General features: G+C 38.0%; 1 protein-coding gene across 1 annotated transcript; it reads right to left on the minus strand.

Annotated features, from left to right (window-relative positions):
* Positions 1-6150: 6150 nt before the first annotated feature.
* LOC310634949 (tetraspanin-3-like) lies at positions 6151-7050 on the minus strand (the record flags this gene model as incomplete). Its single annotated transcript, XM_083353485.1, has 1 exon — positions 6151-7050. The coding sequence occupies one exon, from the start codon at positions 7048-7050 to the stop codon at positions 6151-6153; it is 900 nt and encodes a 299-aa protein (XP_083209611.1).
* Between the last annotated feature and the right edge of the window lie 10888 nt (positions 7051-17938).

The raw sequence follows: 17938 nt of genomic DNA on the forward strand, positions 1-17938 counted from the left end.
GCCCATTTTAGCACATTCTTTCACTTGTTCCTCTTGTTTCATATTTCAATAAAAATATATACATTATAGCTATAAGAAGATCCTCATCTGTACATAGTTCCAATTCAAATGGAGCCCCGCATTGTTTAACACCAAAATTTATTTTTATCTACTTTAAATCTTTCTAATAATTGTACACATGAAAACCATCAACAAGGAGTTTGAATTCTAAGTGTTGATTAGCTCTTAATATAACGACAAACAAAATATTTTGAATTTCTGCAGAGGTTTTGTTGTTGTTGCTCATTTGTTTTAAATTGCAGAAGTGCTCTTTGTGGCGAGTGACAGCTTCACTAAATTGGTAGGCAGCATTTCTCCTCATTACTTGGATATTTCTGGGATTTCAGCTTGGGGAAGATTCCCCTCCCCCTCATATTGTCAACCACTGTTTCAGTCTAATTACAGATGCCTTTGCAGGGACTTGGAAGAGACAGCCTATGTGGCAGAGAGTGGGAGCATAAATGAACAAATGTGCTTGACAGTTTGTTGAATGGTTTCAATAGCTCATTAAAACAAGCAAATGAACTCCCATTTATTTGAACTTTTGAAAAATGCTGCACTGGCTGATAAGAGAACTGAAATGAGCGCTAAATTCAAAAACAATATATTAGACAGGTCAGTCTTACATCTCTAGTAGAAAGTAGAACTTACTTGGTTCATTGTTCCAAGGTAGTAAGACTTCAGCCTTCAGAGATCTGGATGAGTGTTTTCATAAAAGCAGCATACTGGATTAGAAGTTCAACATGGGACAAATCTTTATTTCCTGTTTCAGCCTAACCGAAGGCCATCGACAGGCAGTAGTCAGTAGTCAGAACAGTGACAGCTCATATTTGTGTAATTTTCTTTTTAGATTGCTAACAAAGAATTAAAGGGAGACTGATATGCATTTCAAACTTATTTGTTTTCATCAGTCAGCCATACCCTTCTGAGATTGGAACCTGGGCTGATTGCACATTAGGCAGTTGTTTTTACCTCTAGGCCACAAGCTCTATCTCACTTTGTTAGCTGAGAAGCAAGGGAGATATGTGTTAAATGCTTGTTAACTATTTAGATTACCTTGCTAGGCCCCAAACATGGGACAAATCTTTATTTCCTGTTTCAGCCTAACCGAAGGCCATCGACAAAAAAAAATTTACACAAATATGAGCTGTCACTGTTGTGACTACTGCTAAGCTTGTAAGCCGCCCTGAGTCTTCGGAGAAGGGCGGGATATAAATGGAATTTTTTAAAAAAATGTGAGCATGTCAGGATTGAACGCCAGGCAGTGGGCAGAGTTAGCTTACAATAGTCTGCAATATTGCATTCTAACCACTGTGCCACCACGGGTCATGCTGGTGCAAATCTTGGCACACCCTACAGTAGACACCATATATTTGCTTCAAGAGCCCTATAGTATACTGAATTGCACATGGAACAATGTGGATGAATACATTATGCAACCCGTATTGTACCTGCCGTTATATTTCTTGTTCTTCCTATATGCCAAAGAATACAATGTGGTGCAAATCATTTTCCCTCCTTTTACTTATGTGATTAAGCTTTAAATTGAAGTGTTTTGATTACATATTTAGATCAATGTAGGAACAGAAATGGTAAGCGTTCCATTGTTACTCTGGAGAGTCAGATGAATATGGGGGCTCCAATACCTGCCTGATTTCTTCTTACTTTTCAGAAGTGGTTTGATCGTGGTTTTCTTTCTTTCTTTCTTTCTTTCAGAGAGAGAGAGAGAGAGAGAGAGAGAGAGAGAGAGAGAGAGAGGCATCAAAGTCCTTTTAATTAATGTAGACACACAAACCTCACAAATTTAGCAGCAAAGAAAGCAGAAATTCTGGCTAATCTCCCCAAGAAGCCTTCATAATCCCAGATAAGAAACTGACAGATGTACAGCGCTAGCAAAGAAAAAAAAAGGAATATCTGCTGTTAGAATTGCTGGCTCTGTCATTAGGAAAGGCGCTTGTTGGCAAGCTTTAAAAGATCAAATACACCAGAAGTCTTTGGGGAAAAAAAAGCCTTTCTTTTCACGCTCTAATGTAATTAGCTACCACCCACACAAAACCCCTTTAATTAAAAAGGAATATTTTAGAAGCATGTGAGCAAGATGGATCTCTTTGTGCACTGATGGTCCCTATGTATCAGTAGCAAACTGTGCACGCTTTGAGGGTGATGCTTGGGGGAGACATGGCTGAGAACGAATATTACTCTGTTGAGATCTCCCTTGATTTCACTTTCTGACTGCTGTCAAGAAATAGAGAAAGCCCCCTGTGCCACTTTGCATGATTGGTCTATCTCAGGGGTAGGCAACCTTGGCTCTTTTATGACTCGTGGACTTCAACTCCCAGAATTCCTGAGCCAGCACAGTTGAAGTCCACGAGTCATAAAAGAGCCAAGGTTGCCTACCCCTGGTCTGATTGCTTAGGTAATTTACAGCATCTTCCAGTTACAATTATGCTACGATAACTGCCATGAGGACAGATTGTATGTTATTTAGTGATGGCTGGGTGATGCTACGTAGACACTACAGGTAGTCCTCAACTCACAACAGTTCATTTAGCGACCGTTCAAAGTTACAATGGCCCTGAAAAAAAAGGGCTTTATGAGCATGTTTCACACTTACCTCCCTTGTAGCATTCCCATCTTCATGCAATCAAAATTCAGATGCTTGGCAGTTGGCTCATACTTATGACCATTGCTGTGTCCCACAGTCATGTGATCCCCTTTTGCAACCTTTTCACCAGCAAACTCAATGGGGAGGTCAGATTCACTTACACCGCGCTACTAGCTTGTCAACTCCAGTGATTCACTTAACAACTCTGGCAAGAAAGGTGGTAAAATGGGGCAAAATTCACTTAACAAATGTCTCCCTTAACGACAGAAATTGTGGGCTCAATTGCAGTCGTAAGTCGGGGACTACCTTATAAGGGAGTTATAGTCCCAAGTTCTAAGTGAGATACCAGGAATTATAGTTCAGTGAGACGTAGAGGGTCTCATTTTTGATCTAGCCAATTCCCAGTAGAGATCCTTCTAAGTTGTATCTAAGACACCAAGGATTGAATTTAGGTCCTTTCTCCTATCGCCTCTCTCCCCCGAATATGTCTTTTTGAAAGTAGCTTGTTATTAACAATGGATTCCTTTACAAGGCTTTTAAACCACACCGATCAAAGCCAAAAAGTGGGCCTTTATAAATTTAGATAAGAATCAGAATCAAACATAACACTACAACAGTTCAATACACAGGGGGAAACAACAAGAACACAGATATGTGTGCAGGTATAGAGACAAAAAAATTCAGATTTAATGGACAAAAATTAAAACATTCTTCATCAGGTTAAGTAGTCATTGCATTCCAGCACCACAGTCTAATGCAGGGGTAGGCAACCTCGGCTCTTTTATGACTCATGGACTTCAACTCCCAGAATTCCTCAGTCAGCTGAGGAATTTTGGGAGTTGAGGTCCATGAGTCATAAAAGAGCCGAGGTTGCCTACCCCTGGTCTAATGGAACAACCACAGTCTAATGGACTTTCTAGAGGCCAGAAGGGACCATTCTGATGGTCCAAGGGCAAACTGCTCCAGAGGAGAAGGCTGCAACTGAAAAATTAAACTTCTGAGGTCCCTGTGGTTTCTGATAGAAGGGTCCCAAAGTCTGCCCATTCTACGCAAGCCTTTCATAAGGGCTGATGTTACTAGGTGAAGGCAATCCAGCAGCTATTGAGGCCTTGATCTTTGATGGGCTTCAAAGATAGCAATGACCACTTGGAATCCAAATAGTAGCCAGTGCAAAGGTGTTCGTTAAATGGCTATGCAATAGCACATCTTTAAGTATTTAAACTGCTACATTCTGAATGAGGTATTGCTTCTTAAGGCTGGATGAAAGCAGCCCCATGCAGAGAATCACAATAGTCTAGTCGAGAGGCAAAGAAGGCATTTGTGCCAACTAGCCAGTAGGATTGCTTGCCATCTTCTGACAGCCAAAGGGTGGGATCATATCCGCCATGGAAAATCTTGGATGCTTTGTGTCCTCATTGCCAAGCCACCTGTAAAGCAAGTCTCATGCAATGGCATTTGAAAGCCATCAATTATTCTGAAAGCGCTGCCAGATTTGCTGTAAGAGTAAACATCCTATTACGCTTACTTAAAGGCTGAAAAGCAGTGTAGGCACTTAAAAATAAATGAAAATGGAACTGTTATGACTGCTTTATTAATAAATTGCTTCAGAAGCCAATTCAGGGCAGCCATTGCACTGTAAATGATGCAGAAATTGCATAAGAATCTCCTGATTTTCATTGGTTATAAACACCGGAGGCTATTATGTTTGGTCTAGTCTTCTGTTCTTTCTACAAAGAAATTATAATCTTTTAAAATTGCATGTCAGAGACTAGTACAACATAAACTCCTTAAGGATTAAAGAGTTCTAGTCAGGTGTACACAGGCTGTATACTGCCACCCTGCCTGTTTAACTTATATGCAGAGCACATCATGAGAAAGGCAGGGCTAGATGAATCAAAAGTTGGAATTAAGATTGCCGGGAGAAATATCAACAACCTAAGATATGCAGATGATACCACTCTAATGGCAGAAAGTGAAGAGGAACTAAAGAGCCTCTTGTTGCGGGTGAAGGAGAGTGCAAAACGTGGGTTGAAACTTAACATTAAGAAAACCAAGATCATGGCATCCGGCCCTCTCAATTCCTGGCAAATAGATGGGGAAGAAATGGAGGTAGTGACAGATTTTATTTTCCTGGGCTCCAAGATCACCGCAGATGGGGACTGCGGCCAAAAAATTAAAAGACGCTTGCTCCTGGGGAGGAAAGCCATGGCAAATCTAGACAGCACACTAAAAAGCAGAGACATCACCCTGCCAATAAAAGTGCATATAGTCAAGGCCATGGTCTTCCCAGTTGCAATGTATGGCAGTGAAAGTTGGACCATAAGAAAGGCCAAGTGCCAAAGAAGTGAGGCCTTTGAACTATGGTGCTGGAGAAGACTCCTCCAACTCCCTTGGACTGCAAAGCGATCAAACCGGTCAGTCCTAGAGGAGATCAACCCTGACTGTTCTTTAGAAGGCCAGATCCTGAAGCAAAAACTCAAATACTTTGGCCACCTAATGAGAAGGAAGGACTCCCTGGAGAAGAACCTAATGGTGGGAAAGATTGAGGGCAAGAGAAGAAGGGGATGACAGAGAATGAGGTGGCTGGATGGAGTCACTGAAGCAGTAGGCGTGAGCTTAAATGGACTCCAGAAGATGGTAGAGGACAGGAAGGCCTGGAGGAACATTGTCCATGGGGTCGCGATGGGTCAGACACGACTTCACAACTAACAACAACAGTCAGGTGTGCCCCTATGGAAATGTGCATGTAGAGATCCTTAAAGGGAGTCAATATTCCTTGATGTAAAAATAGACCTGAGATTGTAAGAACAATCCATATTTATTTCAGAATTAGTCATTTGTTGATGCCCAAATACATATTAAGCAAATGCCTGTAGCCAAGGCATGGCCACATATTCACCTCCCATCCTGCCCTCCGAGCTCTCACCTTCAAAATTACAAAATCACTCTTATGCCAGAGCCATATGTTGAGAATTCAGTGCTTTCTATTTCATGCTCTGAATCATCTCTTACAATCTCTGCTTTTCTTCTCACCCTTTCCTTCTTGAATTCTCTTGGGGGGGGATTCCCCCCCTTCTACCTCTCCTTTCACTTGCCTGGTGTATGATGTACTCCATGCTCCTCCAAAAAATAATTATTCTGTCTTTTCCCTGTCACCTCTCCCTTCGGACCTCAATCCCCTTGAAGGATGGATCTTTGTGACATTAAATTCCTACCCCTATTTCATTAATGCCAATTTTCTAATACACCCTGAATAGCTCCGCCAGTGAAATATCAAGGACTTAATTGTCTCATATACAATATAATAAACACTATTTTTCCAGTACAGTCTCTGCAATTACTTTATTTTAATTTTTACGTTATGTTTAACTTTTAAAAATTGTATCTAAGCACACCAATCTGATCTCTACACACATAGGAAGTTGTGTTCTTTAAGACAGCAAGTGTTACTAACTAGAGGGCAAATTTTACACAACCTAATATTTTAAAGGGAGAAAGGAAACAATTTAAGAAAAAGCAGAAGAATCCAACATGTGGACGTCTTGGGCTGGTGGCGCCTTCATTAGTATTCCATTGCTGACAGCAGCTAACACCTCCAGGCACATGACCAGCACACCACACCACAGCATATAATGTGTGAAAAAATACAGCCTTTTCTTTAGTTTCATGAGGCATCCTTCCTTGAAGAGTTTCTCTGATTGGTTTAGGTCACCACTGCAGTCCAAAAAAGTCCCTTTGCAACAGCTTTCTGGAACAAAGATGTGTCCACTCTGGAGATACTTTGGGAGCCCTTCTGTCCAGTCAGTGTAATTGTAGATCCCACAGCACTTTAACTGTTTGTGGGTGGAATCCACGATCTCAGTGCTGTGATGATGTGGAAAACTCCAGTTGTATTGGTGAAAAAAGTGACCCAAGCTGCTTTTCAGTTGGTAGCATGCTTTGGCCGAGTAGACTTGGGTCATGGTGATTGAGGAAGCTTCCAGGCAGAACAGGACCAGCAGCAAATACATAAGAGTCCCTTGAAGATAGTGAGAACTTTTCACAGGGATGTAGACTGCCAGTAACCCAGCTGGAAAAAGCAGACCAGCAGTCAGGATAGCCAGCCAGCCTGGCAGAAGGAAGAATTGATTTGGAAAGAAAGCTCCGTAGCTTTTGTAGGTAAGGATCACGAATATTCCTCCAAACAGTAGTAGCAGGGAAGCTCCCCAAAGAAAGTAACCAATGAAAGTCAGGACTACTTTAGGTAAGGCTCTGTCCCAGGATTCAGTGGCAAGTAGCAAAAAAGGGTTGAAACTGAGATTAGAGCAAATCCTCCTGATTTTACGATATTTCATTATAATCCTGTGTACATTCTTCCTTTCTTTCTTCCTCTCTACTTCTCTCCCTCCTTCCAGAAATACCTCCATCTTTAAGCAGGTGCAGATAAGATCCAACCTTTATCTCCCCCCCTCAATTGCTTTCTTGCTAGAGAGTATAGGTCTCTGTTCTTTATAGCTTTGCAGTCCCCATCCTGCAAAGCTTATGACCCAATGCTAATTAGAGTAACTGGGTTCATACCTCACACAAGACATCATTAGTTCAGTCATAGTTTCTTGAATAGATCCCAACTGTGGTTCATCTATAAACTAGATTAGCTGGATTGACAAAGCATCCTCATTTCTGCTTTATCATTTTTTTTAATTCCCTGGCCTTTCATTTAAGTGGTGAATTAAAGGGGAATAAACAATTTGGCACCTGGTTGAGCTACACCAGCAAAAAGTCTAAGAATCCTAGGATATTTAACTGAAGACAAAACACAGGTTGTAGTTATTACCCTTTTGTTTTCAGGAGGCAACATTAAAAGGAAAGTTAGATTTATTTGACAGTCGTTTATTAGACACACTTGCAATTTGGGGTGCGTAGGTCTTCTCCTGAAAAATACAGGATGTGTGACACAACATGGTGAAAATAAGATTACTGAATGTTCTACAATTGCCTTGTAAAATTGTCAGTGGATTAAAACAAACAAGCAGACCTGCCTATTCTGCCTTTATGCCTCCAACAGAAGTTGGCTGTTCAAATCTCAGCAGGTGAGGATTATCGGAGGGTAAATTTGCAAAACTCATTGAATCAGAGTAGTAACCGCATTAGCCATGTTTTATGACCCCAGCGCTTATGATCAGTTTACAGTTCAGCCTGTTGCAAAACCTGGTAAATTAAATTACTTCTGTAAATTATAGTTAATTTTGTTAATGAATTCTGAGAAGGGTTAAGACTGTGCAATTATAAGGCAGGATCTCAGCCTGTTGATAGTTGGAATAGAGAGGAAGCAACCAGTTTATAGCTCAGGTGGCTATATAACACCCGGTGTATTATTTATTTTCTGGATTTATATGCCATCTTCCTGTTGGAATACTTATAATGCCTTGTAATTTAAAACAGCATACATACTAAAATATAAAACCCCTTAATAAAATACTAGCAAATTAAAATATGAATAATAAAAAATATGCTATTGATTTTTCAGCCAAATTTAAGTGGCATTTAGTGGGTGGGGTAGTTCATTAATTCAAGAAGTGCATATCTCTTCACTTAAAGAAGAAAATTATGATAAAATAGTGAAACAAATAAAAGGTGATTTGGAAAGATGGAGAAACGAGTCTTTCACTACTGGGGAGAATTGCGGTGATTAAAATGAATGTCTTGCCTAAAATCTTGTTCCTGTTTCAAAATATTCCAATACAACTTGATTCAAAATTCTTTCAAAATCTGAATAAACTGTCATTAAATTTTATTTGGCAAGGGAAAAAACCAAGAATTAAAATGAAATATTTACAGGATGCAAAGGAAAACGGGGGATTTGGATTGCCAGTCTGGGAAATATATTATCATGCCGCAGCATTAAATTGGATTAGAGAATGGATAATTCTGGAAAATATAAGATTACTAACTTTAGAAGGCTATGATTTATAATTTGGTTGGCATGCTTTTCTTTGGACTCAGAAACAAGGATTATTTCTACATTTTCAAAAACATCGGATTAAACAAGTGTTATTCAATATTTGGAACAAAATTAGAAACCAAAACTATACTAAAATTCCAGTCTGGCTGTCCACCCTCGAAGCGATTGTTTATCCAAATCTGTTTAATTTGGGTAATAATATTACATAGAAAGATATTATGGATAATGAGGGGGAATTGAAATCTAGAAGCGAATTAGAACTACAAGGGATAAAATTAGATTGGTGGGCCTATCTACTGATACAATCACGATTCAGGAAAGACAAGAAAGGATGGGGGATAAATACCCAAGAAACTGCTTTGAATAAAATATTATTGGAGTCAGATGACAAACAAATAAGGAAATTGTATAGTTTACTTTTGGGATATAAAATGTATGAGGAACAAGTGAAGGAACCTATGTTGTCTTGGGCCAAAAATTTGGGACATGGCATCAATCTTGACATATGGCTAATGCTCTGGGATAGGAATAAAAGGATAACACTGGCCTCAGCCTATAAAGAAAATTTATTTAAAATGTTTTATCGATGGCACCTCCCCCCAGCACGTTTAGCTAAAATGTATAAAACAATATCTCCTAGTTGTTGGAAATGCTCTGAAGAAATAGGCACATATTTTCATGTATGGTGGTCTTGTAGTAAGACACAAAGGTATTGGCAAAAGATTTGGACTTGGTTAAAAGAAATACTAGGACACAAAGTCGAGTTTAGACCAGATTTTTTTTTATTGGGTATAACAGAGGAGAAATACTCCAAAGAAGAGTTATATTTGTTGATCCATATCATCACAGCAGCAAGAATGTCATTCGCCCAGAATTGGAAAAGGAGTGAAATACCAGAGGAAAGCGAGGTGATAAATAAAATTTGGATGTGCACAGAAATGGACAAATTAACCCTGGAAATCAAGAATATAGATCAATCAGTTTATTATAAAATCTGGAATAAGTTCTACGTTTGGTGGGAACAAAAGGAAGGTCTCCATTTGAGTTCATGGATTGGTTGATTGCTTTAAATATGGTATAATTGTCTATAACTGATGTGTATATTATGTGTGTATATATATATGTAAATCTCAAAAATAATGTAAGACAAGAAGGTATGTCAGTCCGTTCACATCGTGTCCAATGTTTTAAACAATATTTTTTTTAAACAATAAAAAATAAAAAAGTGCATATCTGAATTTTCTACACAAAGATAACATTTTATATTTTAATAGCAAAAAATCATCATCTGTTGGAGTCTCCCAAAGTTATTTAAGTTGCATCTCCACAAATGCTATCTAAAAGCATGCGATAATGAACTGAAATACTCTGTTACGCGGCACTCAGGATTCGACCCGCCAAACTGCTGACCTTCTGATCGACAAGCTCAGCATCCTAACCCACTGCGCAAATGCTGCAACTGTCCCTCATCTGTTTCAGTCTCCAGGCCTTTAATCATCTTGGTTGCTCTTTTCATTTTTGTAATGTGGTGACCAAAACTGGATGCAGTATTCCAGGTGTGGTCTTACTAAGGTTTTCTAAAGCGGTACTAATACTGTAATGTATCCAGGTGAAGAGAACACATACACACTTACATAGCAGTCACCACCAGCGGGCGTTGAACTGTAACTGTTTTGGCAGGAATCCAGTTTCAGCGGGAAACAGAGGTTCAAACCCATTGGCTGGCTGCTCACCTGGCCAGGTATAAAAGGAGGGCAGGTAACCCCTATTCCCCAGTACAGTCACTTCCACCTAATAAAGATCTGCCATGCTGTACTCATCGTCTTGGCGTCCTTCCTGCGCTCCAGAACCCACTACACAACAAATACTTCATGTGATTCTATGCCTCTGTTTACACAACCCAGGATTGTATTGCTTTTTTGGCTGCTGCTGCTGCTGCACACTGCTGGTTCAAATTTAAGTAATCATCCACTAGGACTCCAAGGTCCCTCTTATAGTTATTGTTTTTGAGCCAGGTTTCACCTAATCGGTACCTTGTACTTTTGGTTCTTTTTCCTGCCTAAATGTAAAAGCTTTACTCTGCATGTCCTCTTTGTGTTAATAGGGAAGGTATATATTAAGAAGAAAAGTAATCAGGCTTCACCCCAGTTTTTATGTTTTTGTTCACAAATACTGTGAAACAGAGGAAGAAAGCTGCGAGTCAGAATCAGGTAAAAAAAGAGCCCCAGCTTTGTTGGCAAGTCCTTTCTTGGTATCATACACTCTGTGGGGAAATAATTTTATTGTGCCTATCCTCCCCATCTCTCTCTCCTCATAAAACGTAATGAGATATTAACATTTGAGTTACAGCTCTCTTTATAGTTTATTCTATAAGTTTTAAAAGGCATGCGATGACTAAGGCAGCCCCCAGATACATTTTTTACAGCCCCTCACAGCTCCTCTGGGTGAGGATTCTGCTGTTGTCTCTTTCTGAAGATCACAGGATAATTTTGGTACATGACCAAGGTGCCTGTCTTTCTAAATATTTTCCTGGTACATAATTCACTCAGTTCTGACCCTTTGCATCTTGTGAAACCACGAGGTGGAGTTAGGGGAGTATACGATTGAAATATTGTGCTTTTTCACTGAGAGTGAGAGGAAAAGAATCTTTAGGATCCAGGAGAACCTCTATCTTGTAGTGATCCCAAAATTGGTGTCCGTTTATGGATCCACTTGTGTGAACTATTGTGGCTTTGTTCACTCCTCCTCTACCATGCACCGCTGTGCCTAACTTATCTAGCCAAGTTCTTAATTCTTAAAGATGCTTCATTAAAATTGTGCTACAGTAATTCAAGTTCCCGAGCTATCATTCCTTAGGACAGGGATGCCGAACCTCTGCATCTGCCTGCATTGACTGCAATTCCTGTAACCCACGTCTGATAAGAACTTGCATCTAGCAATCTTTGGAAGACCAACTTTATTCCAACTTTAGAGGAAGGAACACGGTAAAATGGCTGTGCTATGCATGTTTTGAATTCAGATCTTACGAACAACTTTTAGATATGGCAGCAAAGATGTCTTTCGCATACACCTGAGACTAGGAATGGCAAGTCCTTGTCAAAATAAATAATACTAGACTAAATGGAAAAAGGATTGGATTGAATATATAGCAGTTTTTGGCATTCCAGTGGTCAGTTCCATTCCAAAGATCACGATAACCTAATTTCAGATTAAGTAGACCTTGTCATGTACCACAAGAGCAAGGAGCTTCCTCTTCATTTCTCTTTGCTCTGCTATGCTTTTTCTTAATGATATTAGTTCTCGCTTCATCTGCTTCCTAAAGAAAAAAAAACAGTATTCTCTTCAGTGTCCCTCCCATTTGTTTATTTAAAATACTCCTTTATAATTATTTTTGTACTTTTTTTACTTAATTGTCTGCATTTTATTGTATTAATATTGTTGTGAGCTGCCCAGAATTGGTTGGAATCAAGTGGCATCCAAATGGAATCAATCAATCAATCAATCAGTCAACTTACATGGCCACCTACCTAGCCAATGCAACTCTAAGAGCCTCGTGAGGCCACCAAGCTCAGAAATCCAAGTTTTTTTTATTGGAACATATGAACTTCCATAATCAACTTTGCTTGTCCTTTTGCACTGTAAGCATCTTTCTGTAGGGACTCTAAAAAGGTTGGGTTCTGCTTGCACAGATATGCTCTGATAAACATGGGCCCTAGGAAATAAACTGGAGGAGTCTAACTAGCATTATCATAACATTTCTCCAACAAGTCTTTAGTGCATACAGAAACAAATGGATTCATGTTTACAGTAAGGGCATTCCATTCCAGGCAGCGAGAAAGAAGAGAAGTAGAATCATCATCAGTTCTCTGGAGAAGTCAACACACCCAGTTCCTCAGTCCCAAGAGCTGTCACTTGGCAACAAATGTTCCATTAGGTTGAGGTAAGAAAAGAAAGGAAGCAATCAGAAGCAATCTTGTAAGTTTCCATTGTTCCTCCTTCAAAATTATGATTCTGTTACAGGCCTTTGTATCTACTGAAACAGAAAAACATAAAAGCATACAATCAGAGTGAAAAATAAAGAATAAAACGACACAACAACTTCTATGGAGATACAATAACATTTTATTCAAACACGTTTTTGCTATGTGCACAAGTTATTATGGTCTAGAAATAAATGTCAAAGGACAAGATTTAATTTCTGGATATCTTTTTTTTTAACTATCCATGTATTACTTGGAAATTGATGCTGAACACAGAAATGGATTCTCCACGCTATTCTAACTGTTAAGATATGAATCCCTCAATTTTATGGTCCCAATTACTCAGTGGATTGAAAATCTGATATCATTTGTCTGATATCATGATATATGATTACAATGAAATGCAGGGATTTTTTTACTGAAACTTCTCTCTCTCCCTCTCCCTCTCCCTCTCCCTCTCCCTCTCTCTCTCTCTCTCTCTCTCTCTCTCTCTCTCTCTCTCTGTGTGTGTGTGTGTGTGTGTGTGTAGTTGTATATATATGAATATGTACAAACACACACACACACACACTTATATGAGAACTTCCATTTTGCTTAAAGAGTGATTAAAGATATTTCACAACAATAAATGATGTATACCCATGCATACCCTGTAATCTGTACACAGTTGTATTTGGTGGTGTATATTAAAAACATATATTTTGAATGGCTTGATTACAATTTAAATCAGAAAGGAGAGAGTAAGCAAATATAATATAGAGTCTTCAGTAGTAATACTGATTGGTCATGGTGAAGTGACGCTTGGCATAGGGCTATTATCAGCCATTCACTTCTTACATTGTGGATATTTGGAGGACAGGCAGAGCTGCAGAAATAATGTGATACAAGTATTGCTACTTTGATTAATATTCTTGTTTGCAAATGTAATTATGAACCACAGTTCAGTGTTGCAGTAAAATATCCTCATACGTTCTTTCATTTCAGTTTTCAGTTATCTTAATAGCAGCTATGATAACTGAAATAAAGATGGGTACTGATGGGTATGAATTAAAAAAAGGATATGGCTGTTTCTCTAAGCTACACTTCTAACAAACCACACTCTATTCGGTTTTGAATGGCTGCTATAACACATTATATTGTGCCACAATATGTTTTAATATGATATATGAACACAGCCTTTGCGGTTTGCAATCTACAGTTATGAATTAACATTACACAGGAATATTGTAGTTTATTAAAACAAGTATTAGTTTTGAACAATCTGCAAATGCAATCTGAGAAAATGTTTAAGATGGAAGTGAAATTTTTCCCCCCTGTGCCTACATTGACAGAGAAGAGAGAATGTGTAATCCAGGTAAACGAAGAATGCAGTCATAGTTCTATACAATTGAATCAAAGAAAGTGATTTCCCCTGCAATGTACATGTCAAAAAAATTAGAGTTGCTTCCTTGCTACAAAAGGTATAAATCCAACCCATTCTGAATTCAATAGACTCTTATCTGGTACCAATTTAGTATTGAATTTTAGTTGACTAGTTTCTTCTGTATAGGCTTGAATAAATTTTCTATGGTCCTGATTCTTTGACAGTTTCTAATCCACCTTCAGCTACATTTACGTTGTTTTGTGCTCTTACCTCAACCTTCCTCATTGGACTAGGGCAGGGGTCTGCAACCTTGACAACTTTAAGACTTGTGGACTTCAGCTCCCAGAATTCCTCAGCCAGCATAGCTGCCTGAGGAATTCTGGGAGCTGAAGTGCACAAGTCTTAAAATTGTCAAGGTTGCAGACCCCTGGACTAGGGAATGCTACAATACATATATCTTAATCTCATAATTTTTTTAAATTTTAATTCCATTTATATCCCGCCCTTCTCCGAAGACTCAGAGCGGCTTACAAGCTTAGCAGTAGCCTTCGTTCTATGTATATGCCTGCTTATTAGGGCTTTCACACACACCCCAAGCGGCATTATTACAAAGTTAGCTTAATTGCCCCCAACAATCTGGGTCCTCATTTTACCTACCTCAGAAGGATGGAAGGCTGAGTCAACCTTGAGCCTGGTGGGATGCGAACCTGCACTAATTGCAGGCAGCTGGTGTTACTTAAGGAGGCATTAGCCCACTGCTCCACCAAGGCTAAAGGCATAAAGGCAGAATATAAATTTCCCAAATCTTTTTTCAAAGGACTTCTTTTGTATGAAGTTAGAATACCAAAGATATACATGGGAGGAAATATTTTGGGGAATAACCCCCAAATTACACCTGAGTCTGGTTCTATTACAAAAACAGTAATGGAAAATTTCACCTTCTAGTCCACCTTTGGTTTGGTTTTTGAGGCAATGTTGATTTTACTGTCATTTTTGTAAGAGCTATTTTTGTCATACACTAAGATTTTATAGTCCCAGTTTATTGAATTAGATTGGGAGAGAGGGGAATCCAGGTGAAATATTAAATTAGAATAGTCTCACAATTTCTTTTCGTGTGGCAGATCATTTGAACATGATTAATGCCATCCTGTTTTCTCTACGTTTCTTTCTGCATATGAAGTGATGGCTGAAATTCAAATGGAAATGTAATCATTAATATTGCTTGGATAAAATATTTAGTGATATATTGCTGAAAGCACAATCCTTCAAGTTAATAAAACAGCTAGCATGGTGAGGTGGGTTTTTTTTGCATTTACTTTTATACCAATTTAAGATAAAACATGAAATGTTTGATGGGAGGCAGAAGGTCAAATAGTTCATTAACATAAACTGAATTGGCTTTAGAACTTCCTTAGCCTTATTTTATTCATAACAAAAGATATTATATATGGCATCTGGACTGATTCCAGATGTTATTTTGTAGCATTACTGGAGAATATTGATATAACTTTGAAGGCAACCAAAGGGGCATTTGAAAACTACGTACACACACACACACACACACACACACACACAATGTACATCCTTAGATAACAAAAAGACCCACTATTTATTTATTTATTTATTTATTTCTTTCTTTCTTTCTTTCTTTCTTTCTTTCTTTCTTTCTTTCTTTCTTTCTTTCTTTCTTTCTTTCTTTCTTTCTCACTATATAACCACCTCTTCTTATGAAGAAACAGGCATCTAGTCCATAAAATTAGAGCTTCACTAGGTATCCTAACACAAACTCACTTTCAAAGATACATGACAATTTTTATAGAGTATAATAACTTAAATTTCTCAGCTGAGAGTTCTCTGTTAGCCATATCCATCACAGGCAGCATGATTTGGGCCTCTAAATGTATCTTAACTGGAACAGTAATCCTTACATTGTTGTAACTTCAGGTGGTACTGGAAACAGTTCTAACTGGCTATGTGAAGCCAATGTTTCATGAGGATTTATGTAACAAATGAAATTTGGTTGCAGTGCCAAATCAGAGGGATAGTAATAAAGCCTATGCTTTGTTGTGTTGGAAAGAAACACAGAGAGAAAATAGGGTTTAATAGAATACATAAGTTAAACATTTTGTTTCTATTTCTTTACAACTGCTGATAAAAAAGTCCTGGCTATGTTCAAATTATACACACAAGAGAACAGGCTTAGGTGAGGGGGAAAGTGTTACAATTCAATCTATTTAAGAATATGAATGAATTGCCTGGTGTATTTTAACAATGATATAGAACTGTGCTATGAGGAGCTTACAATTTACATTTCTTATTCTTGGGGAATTAAGGACAGAAAGAAAATGAATTGAAAAAGGTAGATGTAAAAGTACCATTAGATAAATATGAGAAAATATAGTTGCATATCCTTAAGTAATTTATTTTTTATGTAAACAGTATGTAAGCTGTTAAAATATAGCTTTTCATATCCAAAAGTAGATTTTGAGGGAAAAATAAAGAAAAAGATTGTGCTACAATACTGATGCTTTATATAAAGTTTGGGTTTAAGGGAATGCTAGAAAAGACCCATTTTAGAACAACGATTTGCTGATTTTTTTTTTTTACATTATCAAAATTTCAGCCAGATATTATTTTTTTGATAAACAAGCAAGGAGAATAACTTTTTGGACATATAAATTAATTTACAGGCATTTTGTAAAAAAATATATTCTTGTGATCACTATTAGCAGTATAGTTTCTTTGTATATTAAAGCATAACACTTCAAAAAAAGCAAGAACTGTAAAATAGATATTTCTTAAAATGTTTCCTCCTCTTCATTTCACTCCCTCAACTACTACAACAGACGTTTACAGAAAAGCATCCGGCAATACAGTATAATCATTTTATTATAAATCTAAAGCATGAATTACTGTAATTAATTTTAATGGTCTCTAATTGTTTTTTTTTTAAAAAGTCTCATTCCTTTGCTCAAGAATAATCTGCAAAAAACAAACAAGCACAAAAAACCAAAACAAAACAGGTAAATAAAAACAAACATTGAATATATGTTGTGAAGATTGTTTCCTGGTTCATGTGAAGGAGATATCTAGGAAGACAGGAAATTTGTGACCATGATCTGGCTTCAATTATTAATTTCTGCTAGCTTTTTTCATGGTAAATGTTTAATTAGTAGAACTCCAGAGAAGCTCATAATCAGAGCGGAAAAAGCAGGAAGGCAAATGAGCAAAAAATCCCAGTGAGACTATGGTACATCTAATAATACAGTAAGAATAATGATATTTTTCCTTCCCCCTGCCGTATGCAAATAAATGCTTCCTTCATATGAAATAGAAAGTAACTTTTATAATAAGTCTCCAAAAGTTCTTTTCCAAATTGTGAGGAAGGAGTCAGTCTCACAATGAATTCTGTAGAAGCCAGGAACTGATCAAGTAATTTACACGAGTAATTTAGTTCCAATAGAAGCCTAAGTCCAATTGTTTTTTTGTATCAGAATAGATCTGGAAGGAACCTTGGAGGTCATCTAGTCCAACCCCCTGCTCAAGCAGGAGACCCTATACCATTTCAGACAAATGGCTGTCCAGTCTTTTAAAAACCTCTACTGATGAAGCACCCGCAACTTCTGAAGGCAAGCTGTTCCACTGGTTAACTGTCCTCATTGTTAGGAAGTTTCTCTTTAATTCCAGGTTGCTTCTCTCCTTGATTAGTTTCCATTCATTGTTTCTTGTCTTGCCTTCTGGTGCTTTGGGAAATATGTTGACACCACCCCCACCCCCCTTATTTGTGCAGCCCTTCAGATACTTGAATACTGCCATCATGTCACTCCCAGTCCTTCTTTTCTGTAGACTAGCCATATCCAAATCCTGCAACAGTTCTTCATCTGTTTTAGTCTCCAGGCCTTTAATAATCTTAGTTGCTCTTCTCTGCACTTTTACCAAAGTCTCAACATCTTTTTTGTAATGTGATAACCAATACTAGATGCAGTATGCCATTTCATTTGAGCCAAATG

Source organism: Vipera ursinii (assembly GCF_947247035.1).
Source record: "Vipera ursinii genome assembly, chromosome: 2".
NCBI lineage: Eukaryota > Metazoa > Chordata > Lepidosauria > Squamata > Viperidae > Vipera > Vipera ursinii.